The 12,689-nt window shown below is 43.0% G+C and overlaps 1 protein-coding gene and 1 long non-coding RNA gene across 2 annotated transcripts in view; one reads left to right on the plus strand and one right to left on the minus strand.

Moving 5' to 3' along the window:
• Nucleotides 1-6,697, minus strand: part of LOC129659163 (uncharacterized) — a 122,440-nt gene extending 115,743 nt beyond the window's left edge. The window contains exon 1 of the long non-coding RNA XR_008717823.1: nucleotides 6,061-6,697. This is a non-coding gene — a long non-coding RNA (uncharacterized LOC129659163). The remainder of the gene's footprint in view (nucleotides 1-6,060) is intronic.
• The window catches only part of WNT2 (Wnt family member 2), a 42,898-nt gene that overhangs the window by 13,920 nt on the left and 16,289 nt on the right, over nucleotides 1-12,689 (plus strand). Inside the window, exon 4 of the mRNA XM_055590297.1 lies at nucleotides 10,524-10,788. Within this exon, the coding sequence (XP_055446272.1) occupies nucleotides 10,524-10,788 (265 nt within the window). The remainder of the gene's footprint in view (nucleotides 1-10,523; nucleotides 10,789-12,689) is intronic.

Below are 12,689 nucleotides of genomic sequence, written 5' to 3' on the forward strand. Positions count from 1 at the left end.
ATTTTCTGATTGGTTTTCTCCATTCATAAAATTAAATGCATTTTGAAAAATTAGATCAGTTCTCCCTGCCTCATCTCTGTCTTATTGGACCCCAGAATAGTATGTTCTTGATACTGTTGATCTTTTATTGTGTATGAATCAAAAACTAACCAAAATTAAAGCCCTGAAGCAAAGAGTAACTCTTAAGAAAATTGTTACAGTTCCAGGTAAAGTTCTATTATTCATATAAAATATTTTTTTAGACTAGCTTCATTAGTCAGTAAGAACTATTATATATATGGTTAGTCAACAGTAATGTTCTTGAATTCCACAAATATAAATTCTACACCTTATATTTCCTAGCTAAGCCCACCCACAGGCACTGTTTTTAAAGAATGAGAGTGCTCAAGAAATCACAATGTCTTATTTAAGTTAATAAATGATTGCATAAGCAAATCAACTGCACAGTTTGCTAATAAATATTCCTTGTTTTCCTAGTTCCAGAGCATGTATGTTTGAAAGATATGTTGGTCTGGTTTTCACTCTCAGAGATGTGGACCTGTCAAAAGGATTTAATTGTTAATAAATGTACTTGGCTTTCAGCCAGGATCTGAAAATTAAATAATATGATTTTAATGTGTGTTTCCCTCAGGAAAATTGATATAGGACCAGAAATATGGTGGTTTTGTGGCAAACACCCAACTAAAAAGTGACATGCTAACACTTCTTCAAATGCTCAAGTTAAACTAAATAATTTAGTTGAAACATACAGCATATATCAAACTAAAATAAATCCTAAGTAGGCTTTCTAAGGCAAGGTCAGTAGTTAAGTTTGCACAGATTTCACATGGTATGAGGTAGACGGCCCTTTTTCTGATAGGGAGAGAATCAGTATGGCATGACACAAGGGTCATAAACTTAGCAAAATGCAGGTACTTAGAAAAAAGACAACTCTCATGATGTACAAAGAAGTCTTATAAAGACACCCTGGCGTTGCTTGAGTTCTGTCTTCAGAAAGGCTGAGTTAAGAAACTAAAATTTCACTCTCCTTGGGAGAAGTTTGTCTTTAAAACTGTCAAAATAATTCTTTGTGGACTAATTTAATGTGAAAACACTAAATGTAAAAACTTTTACAGAACCCACCACTGAAACCAGAGTAAAGGAACCCCTCAGGACTTCATAAGAAAGGCCGGCAGAGTCAGACAGGCTTAGGGTGCATCCTGCCTCAACCATGTTGCCTGTAAGACCTGGGGCAAGGTCCTCAGCATCGAGGTATCTCAATAGCATCATGTGTAAAATGGGGGTGAAAACAGTATATGCCTCATATGCTTGTGTGGATTAAATAAAAGTGCTTAAATCAAGTGCTTAGCATAGTTTAACATATGCCAAGAGCCTAATGAATGTTATGCCTCGTTATTATGCTCTGACCTTTAGTTGGGACAGATACACATAAAACAGAATTATTCTGTTGCACAATGCATGTATTTCCTTCTCCTATACCTTTTTTAAAAAAAAAGTTCAGACTTCTGTTTCTGCGGTAGAGAATACTAATATTTACAAATTTCTTAAATTCTAAGAGTAGAACATAACTTCTGTAGACCTGAAGGCTTAAAATGCTGAAAGTCAAAGATTTAAGGGCTGTCCACAATCTACTAAGTAAAATTTTAGCAATAATGGAACGATGAGCTGATTGAAGATTTTTTATCGGGAAAAGTTACATATTAAGCTAAAATGGTTTCTACAAGGCTTAATGCCAAGAGTAATGCTGTCCTCAGCAGTCATATTTATTCATCTTTTTAAAAGTTGTCATGTCAAAAAAAAAAAAAAAAAAAGTTGTCATGTCAAATGAGGTTTCATGATGAGATGCCACAGAGCAAACACTGACGGCACTGAACAAGTGGTGACGGAGGGGGCTGGTGAGGAACTGTGCTGCTGCCGGGGTGTAAAAAGCTATAGGGGCCGCGAGACGTCCAAACAGGAGCCTAAGGAGGCAGAAAGCGGGACTTTGACAGCAGTCAAGAATCAAAGAAGGAAGTGGTAGAAGAAACCCTTTAGAAAAGATTCAAGACAAAATAGGAAACAGGACGAATGTGTCATGGGGTGTGGCCTACGTTTCTGAAAGAAGTTTTCAGTATCACACATTGAAGACAGCAAGTCACTGTGATCGATTATTTATCATGTTCTTTCTGTTATAAAAACAATACTTATACAAACCAAAGTAACAAACTGAGAAGTGCAGAAGTGTGTATCATAAAGTGAGAACATTTCCTCCCCTCACAATCCTTGTCTCCTTCCAGAACATTTCAAAGTGCAATCAGATGCAAGGCTGTGGATAGAACATATACTTTTTCACTTCTTTCTCCCTCAGATCTCATTAAAATCATAGTAATGGAATAAACATGGCTTAAACCAACAATAAAGAGAATGGTCAAAGAAATGAGAGAACTCAACAAATTTCTGGAAATTTATGGAAAGGGAATGAAGAAATTGTAACTGATAAAGCAGGATGGACAAGCCTTCAGTCTAGCAGAATAAAAGTAGATGAGGAGGGGGAAAGAAAGCAGATGAGGAACATGGAAACCAAGATGCCCTAAGAAAATTTCGGATACAAATGAGCACTAGAGAGAAGCACAGGTCCAAAAATTGGGATTAACTGAAAAACCCGCTGGTGGCATAAAGAACCCCATCTCCTCCCCTTTACCGCTAAACAGAACTCCTAGAAGTCTAGCATCAAATCTTCTAGGCTTTTTGGAGTTATAGTCCCCCAAGCAAACAGTGTCCTACCTAGTCTCTAGAAACCAAACCTCTGGTCCACAAGCCCTACCATATAACCAGATTCCTAAATATCTTTTTATGACTTCACTCTTAAATGCGATGAGAATGTCCAAGAATTACCATATACTTGATTAAATTCAGAAGTATAAAAGAAAAAACAAAAAAGCAGTAAGTCAGGGATGAGAAGAGAAATTTTTAAAAACCAAGAAGATCCAAGAAGGTATTTATAGCCATGAACAACAAGAATGGATGCTTTCAAAAAGTGACAATTAGAAAACAAGAGAGAACTTGGAAGAGAAAGTCAAAGAAATCTCCCAGAAAGTAAAACAAAAAGCCCAAAGGACAAATAGAGAGTCATAACATCACCTCTCTTTCCCACTTGAGTTTGAAACCAGCTGAAAAGTGGACAAGGGAGGTAGATATAAGGAGTAACAGCAGCTGCTGCAGGATGAGGAAAAAAAAAAAAAAGGCAGCCCTGGAGGATGCAGCTTTGAAGCTTCGATTCCACTCCAGAGCTGGGCAGACTTACTCACCCTGTCCCAGGCTGTGTACCCAGGCTCTGCAAGGAACCCCTTGCTGGAGGGCAGGAGCTGATCATAACTCATCGTCTCCACATGCTGGCAGATGCCCAAAGAGAAGGAACCCAGACACACAAGCCCTGCTCCTTCCTCTAAACTCACCAGTTGGAAAAGTCTGTAGTCCTCCCCTGGGGAGAAATTAGTAAGGGGATAGAGAGAGCCAGGAGTATTACTCTAATGGAATTTCTTCCTCAAGAAGCCAGGAAGAAAGTATTAAAACTATAAAAGAGAAAATATAAGAGACATGGAGGATTGATTCAGAAGGTTCAGCAACTTGACTAATTAGAAAGCCATAAAGAGACTAAAAAATTGTGGCATGTTGAGGGGGTGGAATATTAAGAGAACATCTCAGCACTGAAGTTTTCAGATTGAAAGGGCCCACTGAGGGCTGAACAGGACTAATTTTTTTAAAACTTCTAAATACATCCTTGTGATATTTCAGAACACCAAGGATAAGAGCAAGTTTCTAGTGCCTTTCATGTAGGGGGTGCGGTGGGGTGGGGGAAGTGAAATGAAAACAAAAATCAGTTGGCAGAGAATCAGCTGCATATCAGATTTCCCATCTGTAACACTAGAAGCCAAAAACCTTGGAGCAATATCTTCAATTTTGAGGGGAATTTATTTTCAACCCAGAATTTTATCACCAGCCAAGCTATTAGTCGAGTGTGAAGACTGAATAAAGACTTCATAATACACAAGGTTCAGAAAAGGCATCCTCCATGCACCTTGAAGGAGTTACTCAAGAAGGGGCTGCAGTAAAGAGAAGGAATGAACCAAAAGAAAGAGAGAAAACATGGCATCTGGCAGTGCTGTGTGCTCCTCTAGGAGGGCGTGTTCCCAGCTGTGTCCAGGTGAGACTAAGAAGATCCAGAGCCACAGAACCCCCCCAGGAAAGGAGGGGACGTGGTGGCACAGGTGGAATGAGCGTGAGAGTGGAAGACATTGGGTTACAGTAAGTGCACTTAGTAACAAGTAAAGTAAGAAAACACCAAGCTTCAATCTAGCAACATTCTTCATCCCAGACGTTGTCCAATTGGATCAGAGATTATAAAATGCAGTCCTGGCACAGTCCTTGGTTGTGCGGTTAACTAAGGAGATCAAACCAATCATTCCTAAAGGAAATCAACCCTGAATATTCATTGGAAGGACTGATGCTGAAGCTCCAAAACTTTGGTGAAGAGATGACTCATTAGAAAAGACCCTGATGCGGGGAAAGACTGAAGGCAGGAGGGGAAGGGAGTGACAAAGGATGAGATGGATGGCATCATCCACTCAATGGACATGAGTTTGAGCAAACTGTGGGAGATAGTGAAGGACAGGGAAACCATGGGTTTGCAAAGAGTCAGACACGACTTAGCCACTGAACAACAACAAATATTTACTGTTTTCAGTTTTTAGATTTGATGTTTAGACATACCATGAGACACTTAATTATGGTTATAGAACATTAATGCTTTAATCTTCGTTACCACAAAAGGACAGACCATGCTGATGGAGACTGGGAAGTGGAAGGGGAGGAGGACGGAGGGGGCTGCAAGTATCCTCATCTCATGAGAGAGAGCGCTGCTGACTTCAGAAACTAGAAGAGGTGTAAGGATTCTCCTTGAAGCTGGAGAAATCATCAGAACCAACCATGATAGAACCATGTTGGGAAGCCGGGGGAGGGTAAAATTAGTGAGGTGTGAATCAAGTTTTCACCCTCACCCATAAGAAGAAGTCTGTCAGGGACTATACAACATTGCTTGGAAGGTAAATAAAGTGACTGGCAGAACTGTTACACTCAGTTGTGCCAACTGTGTGTGGCGCCCCTCTCCAGAGGGCTCCATTCACTGGCATTCAGGTTTGTTTAGTTATTAAGAGAATTTTCTGGTGGATGTCCATAAAATACCTTGAGGATGGGATTCTGTTTCTCACAAAGCTGGAGGAAAACTAGTACAGACCTTGTTCTACAGACATGTAATGAACCACCACAAGGGCACAATGCATTAAAAATGACCGCTCTGGGGTTGTGCCAAGCAGACTGGGAGGGGAGAGGTGGAGTGGGTACAGCAGAGAGTTACTGCTTTTTATTCTCTTTGCTGGACTCTAATTTTTTAAAATCATGTGTACATGCTGCTGCTGCTCCTGCTGTTTTAGTCGCTCAGTTGTGTCCAAGTCTTTGTGAGCCCATTGACTGAAGCCTGCCAGGCTCCTCTGTGCATGGGATTTCCCAGGACAACCCACGGGAATGGGTTGCCATTTTCTTCTCCAGGGCATCTTCCCCAACCAGGGCCTCTCCTGCTTAGCAGGTGGATTCTTTACCACTGAGCCACCTGGGAAACCCCATGTGCATATACTTAACTTTAAAATTCAAGAGTAATATATAAAAACAAACACAAAAAGGCCCAGACTGTCTGGCAGTACCTGGATGTCCCCAGGTCCCCTGCTTCGTTCACTCATTTCTTCACAGTGCAAATAAAAAGTCTGTTGCAGCTCTACAGCTGCCTGCGTGGGAAGCCCCCAGCCCCTCTTCCTGCGCCTCCGGAGACTCCGGAGGAGAATCCTTGTGGCAGGGCCCTGCTCGGAAGCCTGTCCCAAAGCAATGCTAACGCAAAGGGCTGTTTGTGGGAAATTTTCCCTGGAGGTCAGGACATTTTGGAGACATAGGATATGACACAACTTCTAATTCAGTCCTCAGATACTCCAGTTTCTAGAAAAGTAAGACTGGCTCTGCACGTGAATGTCTTACCTGCTCTGGCCGTGGTGCGGACTCCTTTTCTACTCTGCCACCTTCCCTGGTTTGGACGTGACTCTCAGCCTGGCTGTGTATTAGAAACACCTGGACCGGAAGTGCCCTCAAGGTGGGCCCCACCCCCTGCCCAGGTTATGGTGTATTCCGCTCCAGGAGAGGTCAGGGGCTCTGTGATGGAGACAGTCTCCAGATGGATTCTAATGCTCTACTCTGCTCTCTCTAGTTGCCAGAGAATAATCCCAAGATTCTTGGTGTGTTTGTTTTCTTTTAACTTGAGGAGTAGTTTGATTGTTTTCCCCTCTTTCGGATTATGCAGCCCCTCAGACAGCATCCAGATTGTAAATGAACATTCTTTCCCTTCCTTCTCTGTGTATGCACACATATGCAAGCCTTTTAGAAGTGCATCATACAACTTACATTGTTCTGCAGTTTGCTTTTCACTTGATTTCCTTTTATGCCTGTAAGAATGATATTATTAATTAATCAAAAGCCACGTCATATTCCTTTATTAAGCACATACCATTGTCTTGCTGGGTTTTTCCTGATATTTTGCTAATTATGCTGCAGTGAACATCCATATGGGTCTGTATCCTTCAAAGCTTGTGCAAATATTTTCAGAGTATCACCAAAGTCAAAGGATACTGTACATTTAAAATTTTGATAAGTATTGCAAAAATGCTATTTTACATGACATATTGATTTAAATCTCTCACCAACAGTTTGTTAAAGCATCTCCTTTCCATGCTCTTATCAACACCAAATATCAAATCATTGATTTTTTTTTTTATTATTTGCTAACCTGCTAGGCAAAAGAAAAAAAAGTGATACACTATTCGAGTTTGCTTTGTCTGACTCCTAGTGAAGTTGAACATCTTTTTATCTTGTTATTACTACTTTGTACTTCTCCTGTGAATGAACTGTTTATTAGATTTTTTATGACAATTAGTTTGGAAGATGCAATGTAATTCCTATTTCCCTCCTTACCTCTTTTTTGCTCTAATAGGTCTATAACATTATCCATTTAATTCTTGATTTAGTCAAAATAGAGGGAAGCAGAATATGCACAATTCAAAATTTGAGAAAAACACAATTTACAGGAATATTTAAAATGTGTTTGTAGAAAGAGCATGGATCTGTGGGTGAAACATATCTGATTCACATCTTTTTAATAGTGTGCCTCTGTCTCACGGGGATGACTCTGGGGATTTGACTTTCCTTACTGAGCCCTGGTTTCCATAACTGTAGAATGGGAATAATAATCTACTTTGCCTAATCATGGTAATTACATAAGACAATATGTGGAGCCTGGCACATAGTGCCGTGCTTATTATTATAATGTTGTTATACCATTTGAATATTAGAATTCTTCTAAACTAGGAAACATTATTGTGAGTTTCTTACTCTTACATCAGCTACTTTCTAAATGAGGCCACTTAGGCTTAGATCCCCTGCCCTCTGCCTCTCTGATGGAGTGGGTGTTTCCCTCTTCAAGGTTAAAGATTTGAATGTCAAGTCTGCAAACTCAGTATACAGAAGAGGCAGAGGTAGCCCCCACGTGTGACTGAGCACTGCCTGGACTGCCTGTTGGGGATGGGACCTGGAGATGCCAGCGAACCCAGTACCAGAGAAGGCATCTCACTTTCCCCCTTCGTTAATTGTCAGAGTCTGTGATTAAACTCCAATCAAGAATTGATCATGGTTCCAGTGGAAATACTTTCACTTATAAGTAACAGACCCCAGGGAACCTAAAAGATGAGGAAAACTCAGTATTTTGGATCACGAGAAGTCTGGAAGGAGGGCAGGGCCACGGTGGGTTCATTCAAGCAGTTCAGCAACACCTTCTGGAAGCTAGTTCTTCCTGTCTTTCCAGGCTGCTGTCTACAGCCTGTTGCTTGTCCTGCATTGGCTGCTTCATGTCCCAAGGAGCAGCTGCAAAAAACTGCATCCAGAGACAGAGAAAAAGACATTTATCTCTTTTAAAGAGTGAAGGAATCTTTCCCACAAGCCTCCCAACAGATTATCTGTAACATCATATTGGCCCAAACTGTATCACTACATACTCTATGCCAAAAAAAAAAAAAAAATTAGTGGCAGAACAGTGCAATTAGTATTAAAGATTTGGGTTGTTGTGGGTCAGAAAGAGTCCAGGCCAGTTCTGAAGCACGTGGCTACCCACACCTGAACAGAAGTTAGAAGGAAGAGAGAAGTGGCCGCAGCCACTGAACAGTGAACCGCGGTGATGATCAACAGGGTGTGCCACTCCTGCATGTGCTTATAAGAACTCATAAAGTGTATTTTAAATTAATATGCAAACCCTTCAGTTAATCATATACAAATACCAAGTTCTAACTTTGTAACCTGGAAACTTAGTATTAATATTACAAAGGAGAGTAATATATCCCATTATTTTCAAAGACAAGTATTACTTGTGAGTAAATAAGTCAGCTTTTAAAGGAATAAGCTTTGACGAATAAGCGTTCATAGTCAGTTCCCAAACGCTTGGCACGGAGTGAGCTCTGTGTGGCTCCATCAAGATCTTTGGACAGAAAGCTCCTGGACAGGTGACCCAAGTGGGGCAGAGGGGGTGGAGTCAAGATGGCCCTCCTAGCCGTGTTTCTGTGGCAGAGGCCTGCTGTCCGGGTCACCTAATGAGTCTCATACCAAACACCTGCCATATAAAGATAGGGGGGCAGAGTTGGGGGGCACAAGGGAAGTGTAGTTCCAGAAAAGGAGTCCATTCTGAAACATCCTTTAAAGATGCCCAGAGCCCCGTGACCCGGAGGACCAAACTCAGGACATTTCTCCTTCCTTCTATGTCCTTCCCTCCAAAGCTGGCTTATGCTGAACAGGGCAGACTTCAAATGTAACAGGGCACAGTCATCATGTGGGACAAAGCAGGGAAGGTGTGGTGCTACGGCCTGAGCCAAGAAGGGGATGCATAACTGTGGAGCCCCCATGCTGTCTTGGCTCCTGCTAGATTGCTTTTGTGGGACTGATCTTCTGGAATGATGAACATTCTGTATGCTTAGTTCTACCATAGCATTGGATGGAAACTGAGTCTGTGCAAGAGGCAAAACCTGGGTAGAGTTACCTGGGGTGAGGCCCTGGGGAGGGACAGGCAGCCTGGAACACTGGTTTCTGTGAGGTGGGGTGTAGGGTGAGCTGGGGTGCTGTAGGGAGCTCTACCCATTTTGTGCTGGAGCCAACCCCCATATCCCTACCGACCCCAACGAAGAACCTCAGAGAGTGGGCAGAGTTCCAACCATCAGCTCCAAGTTCCTAGAAACAGGGCTATCAATGTGTTACCCTAAGAATTTTGTTCCTAGCACTGCCTCAGATAATGTCACCAAGGGGTTTCACTCCCCTGCTGCCTCTGCCTCCCATCCGCAACACCCCTTGGCTTAGACATGCAAATGGAGATGGCGGAGGCCCTCAGAAGGCAGGTTTCTCGTCCTCTGCCCTGAGCCTGAGCTGAGGCCAAAGGCTCAGACTTGGTGAGGTCTCCAAGGCTGGTCTCTCGCAGAGCCTCTCTCACTCAGAAATGAGTGTCACAGTGCTCTGGGAGCTGATGAGGGAGACCCTACTCATCCCACTTGCCTCTATTTCCTCTCTCCAAAAGAACAGAGCAAGCTCAGCTCTCACTGAGTTATTCAGAATAACTCAGCCAGAGCTGAGTGATAATCCCCCAAATTTAATGTCAACCTCAGGGTCACCGACTGACTTTCCAGTGTACCCTGACTCTGTCCTTACCGGCTGTGTAACCTTGGACAAGTGCTTTTACAACTCTGTAAGTCTTGCTCCTCAATCATCTGCAAATGAATCCTGTAACACAGGCTTGTGAAGATCAAGGTCATCGAGACAGGGTGCAGAAGCATCAGCACAATGCCTGGACCATGGGAAACACCTCATAAATAGGAATAATCACTACTATCGGCTTATCGAAAGAAAACGGGCTTAGCAATTATTCATTTGAGTAAGAGGATATATTATTTATTTAGAAAACACTCTAATTCATTCCCTCATTCTTCAAATTGGCTCCACACCCCGGTAGATTCAAATTAGTGAGGCTTTTACGCCCATAGGGAAGCAGGTTCACAGTCAGGAGCTGCCCTCGCCACCTGTTGTGGTCAGGGTAGTGTGCCCAGAGTGACCAGCAAATGACCGCAACATCTCCCAGTCCTGAGTCCCAGGATCCTGGGTCTTCAGTTACTTCTCTTTTCCTTCCCCCACCCCTGCCTTTAAAAAAAAAAAATTATTTTATTGCAGCATAGTTAATTTACAATGTGTTAATTTCTACTGCACAGCAAAGTGATGCAGTTATACAGATATATGCTTTCTTTTCCATATTTTCTACCATGATGGTTTATGGTCACTTCCTGATTGCTTGGAGGTAAGAAAAGGGGCGGCGTGTGTGTATATTTGAATCTGCCTCCACTGAACTCATCCATCCTTTCCCACAGGCTGTAAAGAGGTTCTTGAAACAGGAGTGCAAGTGTCATGGCGTGAGCGGTTCCTGTACCCTGAGGACCTGCTGGCTGGCCATGGCTGACTTCAGGAAAACGGGCAATTATCTCTGGAGGAAGTACAATGGGGCCATCCAGGTTGTCATGAACCAGGATGGCACTGGTTTCACTGTGGCTAACAAGAGGTTTAAAAAGCCAACGAAAAATGACCTCGTGTATTTTGAGAATTCTCCAGACTACTGTATCAGGGACCGAGATGCAGGTAAGTTCAAAACACTTTATTCAAAGTACCTAATTCTTCCAAGAATCAGCACTCCTCAGTTTAAGTGTAGTACTGTATTTTCTACCTGCCAGGCCTGCTGTCTTCAGGTTCAAAGCTCAGGTTCTTCAGCATTCATATTTTAAGTGCACAGAAAGCTTTCCTAAGCAACTGGAGAAATTCATTGATAATGTGCAGATTCTGGAGAAATGGGAACCCAACAAGAATGTACGTGGCAAAAAGTCAAAATGTGCAGATTAGCAAAAGTCCTCAGCCTGGGCAGAACTCTAACTGGTGGGTTCATGTCCGCTATGTATAGAAGCCCAGCATCTTCCCTGTGATTTGACGCTCAGGGGAGGACAGCTTTGCAGTGTGTCTGCCCCTTTAAGTCCCACCTTTGTGATTATGGAAGAGGGTCCACAGCTTTAGAGTTAGCCTGTTCTGAAATCCTCCATACTTCACACTCCCTCGAAGTTGCCAACTACTTGAAAACAGGAATTCATCCCCACTGGCTCAGCTGTCGGAGAGCAGTGGATGAGGGCTGCGTAAGAGGCACTTCGTTTATTAAAGCCGCACCCTTCCCTTGCTGACGGCACCTTCCCTGTCCTGAACTCACTCAGAGGGCAGCTCCATCAGCCTCAGTACAGCAGTTGCCACCTGTGGGCTTTACACATGTGCTTTTCTCCACCTCTTGCCCCTCCTGGTCAGCCCTGAACTCCGGGCTTAGCACAAAATCCATGCAAAGACTTTGATACAGAATAAGAATGAGCACTATGTCTCAGTGGAGAGGAGGTGATGGGGAGCCCACAGCCAACTTATCTCAAGCCAACTTCTCAGGCTTAGTAGAAAGCAAGGGAATTCATTACCAGGAAAAACATCCTCAAATTCAAATTCTGAATTTGTTTTTCATTCCAAAGTAATTGCAAAGGAAACAGTAAAACAGAGCAGACGTCAGCAGCTCCTATCACAGGTCTGAGCAGGATTATCAGGGGATGTCACAAAAAGTCCAGAGCCTCTTCTTTGTCCCCGAGTGGTTGAATTGCCTTCATGGTTTGATGAGCTGGTTCTTTGCAGCCCCGGAGCACGTTTGGACATGCAGCCCCTGGATTAATAACTGCTGAGCGAAAGGGCCAGATGTTGTGCCCTGCCGCATTCCTCACGTGCTTTGCGACCTCTAACAAGTCATCCTACCTGTCAAGCCAAAGTTTCCACCCAATCCCCAAGAAACCTGTGTTTTGGTACAGGAGGGTCCCAGAGGTCTGGGTTCCTTTCTGCTGTTAACTAGCTGCTTAACTTCAGACTGCTCAGACAAGCATGGGGCTGATGACATCAGGATCACTTTAGGAACGATGTACTGACTCCTGTGTGCCAGGTACTGCTCTAAGACCATTGCACACATGGTCTTATTTAATCCTTAGAACCGCCCTATGACATCAGTGCACTGGAATTGATTATTGAAGAAAAAAGACAAAAATGATTAAGAAGAGGGTGGCTCCTGGTTGATCAACGTCAACCAGGAACCAAATTCACCTCTTATATTTTTGAGATCAGTTAAGCACTCTGGATATCACTGTCCCTATTGTACAGATGAGAAAGTGAGTAACCAGCTCAAGATCTGGCTGGTCTTGGAGGGGATCAATGTCCAGTTGTCTGACCCCATGGCCTGTGCTCCTAGCCCAGACATTACAGCTTGCTCCTGTCTTGCTCCCAGGGCATGTATGTGAAAGGATGGGTGAAGCATGAACCTCACGTCAAGCATAAGAGGACCTGCTTCCCCTGGACATCCTTTCTGGTGTTTTGAATTGAAGCAGTTTGCACAGTGAAGCAGTTATGCATGATGACCATTTAACTGCTACAGACAGATAGGAAGACCTTGCTTTCTCTTCACAATGGGGAGATTCTGA

The sequence above is a fragment of the Bubalus kerabau genome, chromosome 8 (genome assembly GCF_029407905.1).
Source record: "Bubalus kerabau isolate K-KA32 ecotype Philippines breed swamp buffalo chromosome 8, PCC_UOA_SB_1v2, whole genome shotgun sequence".
Classification (NCBI taxonomy): Eukaryota; Metazoa; Chordata; class Mammalia; order Artiodactyla; family Bovidae; genus Bubalus; species Bubalus kerabau.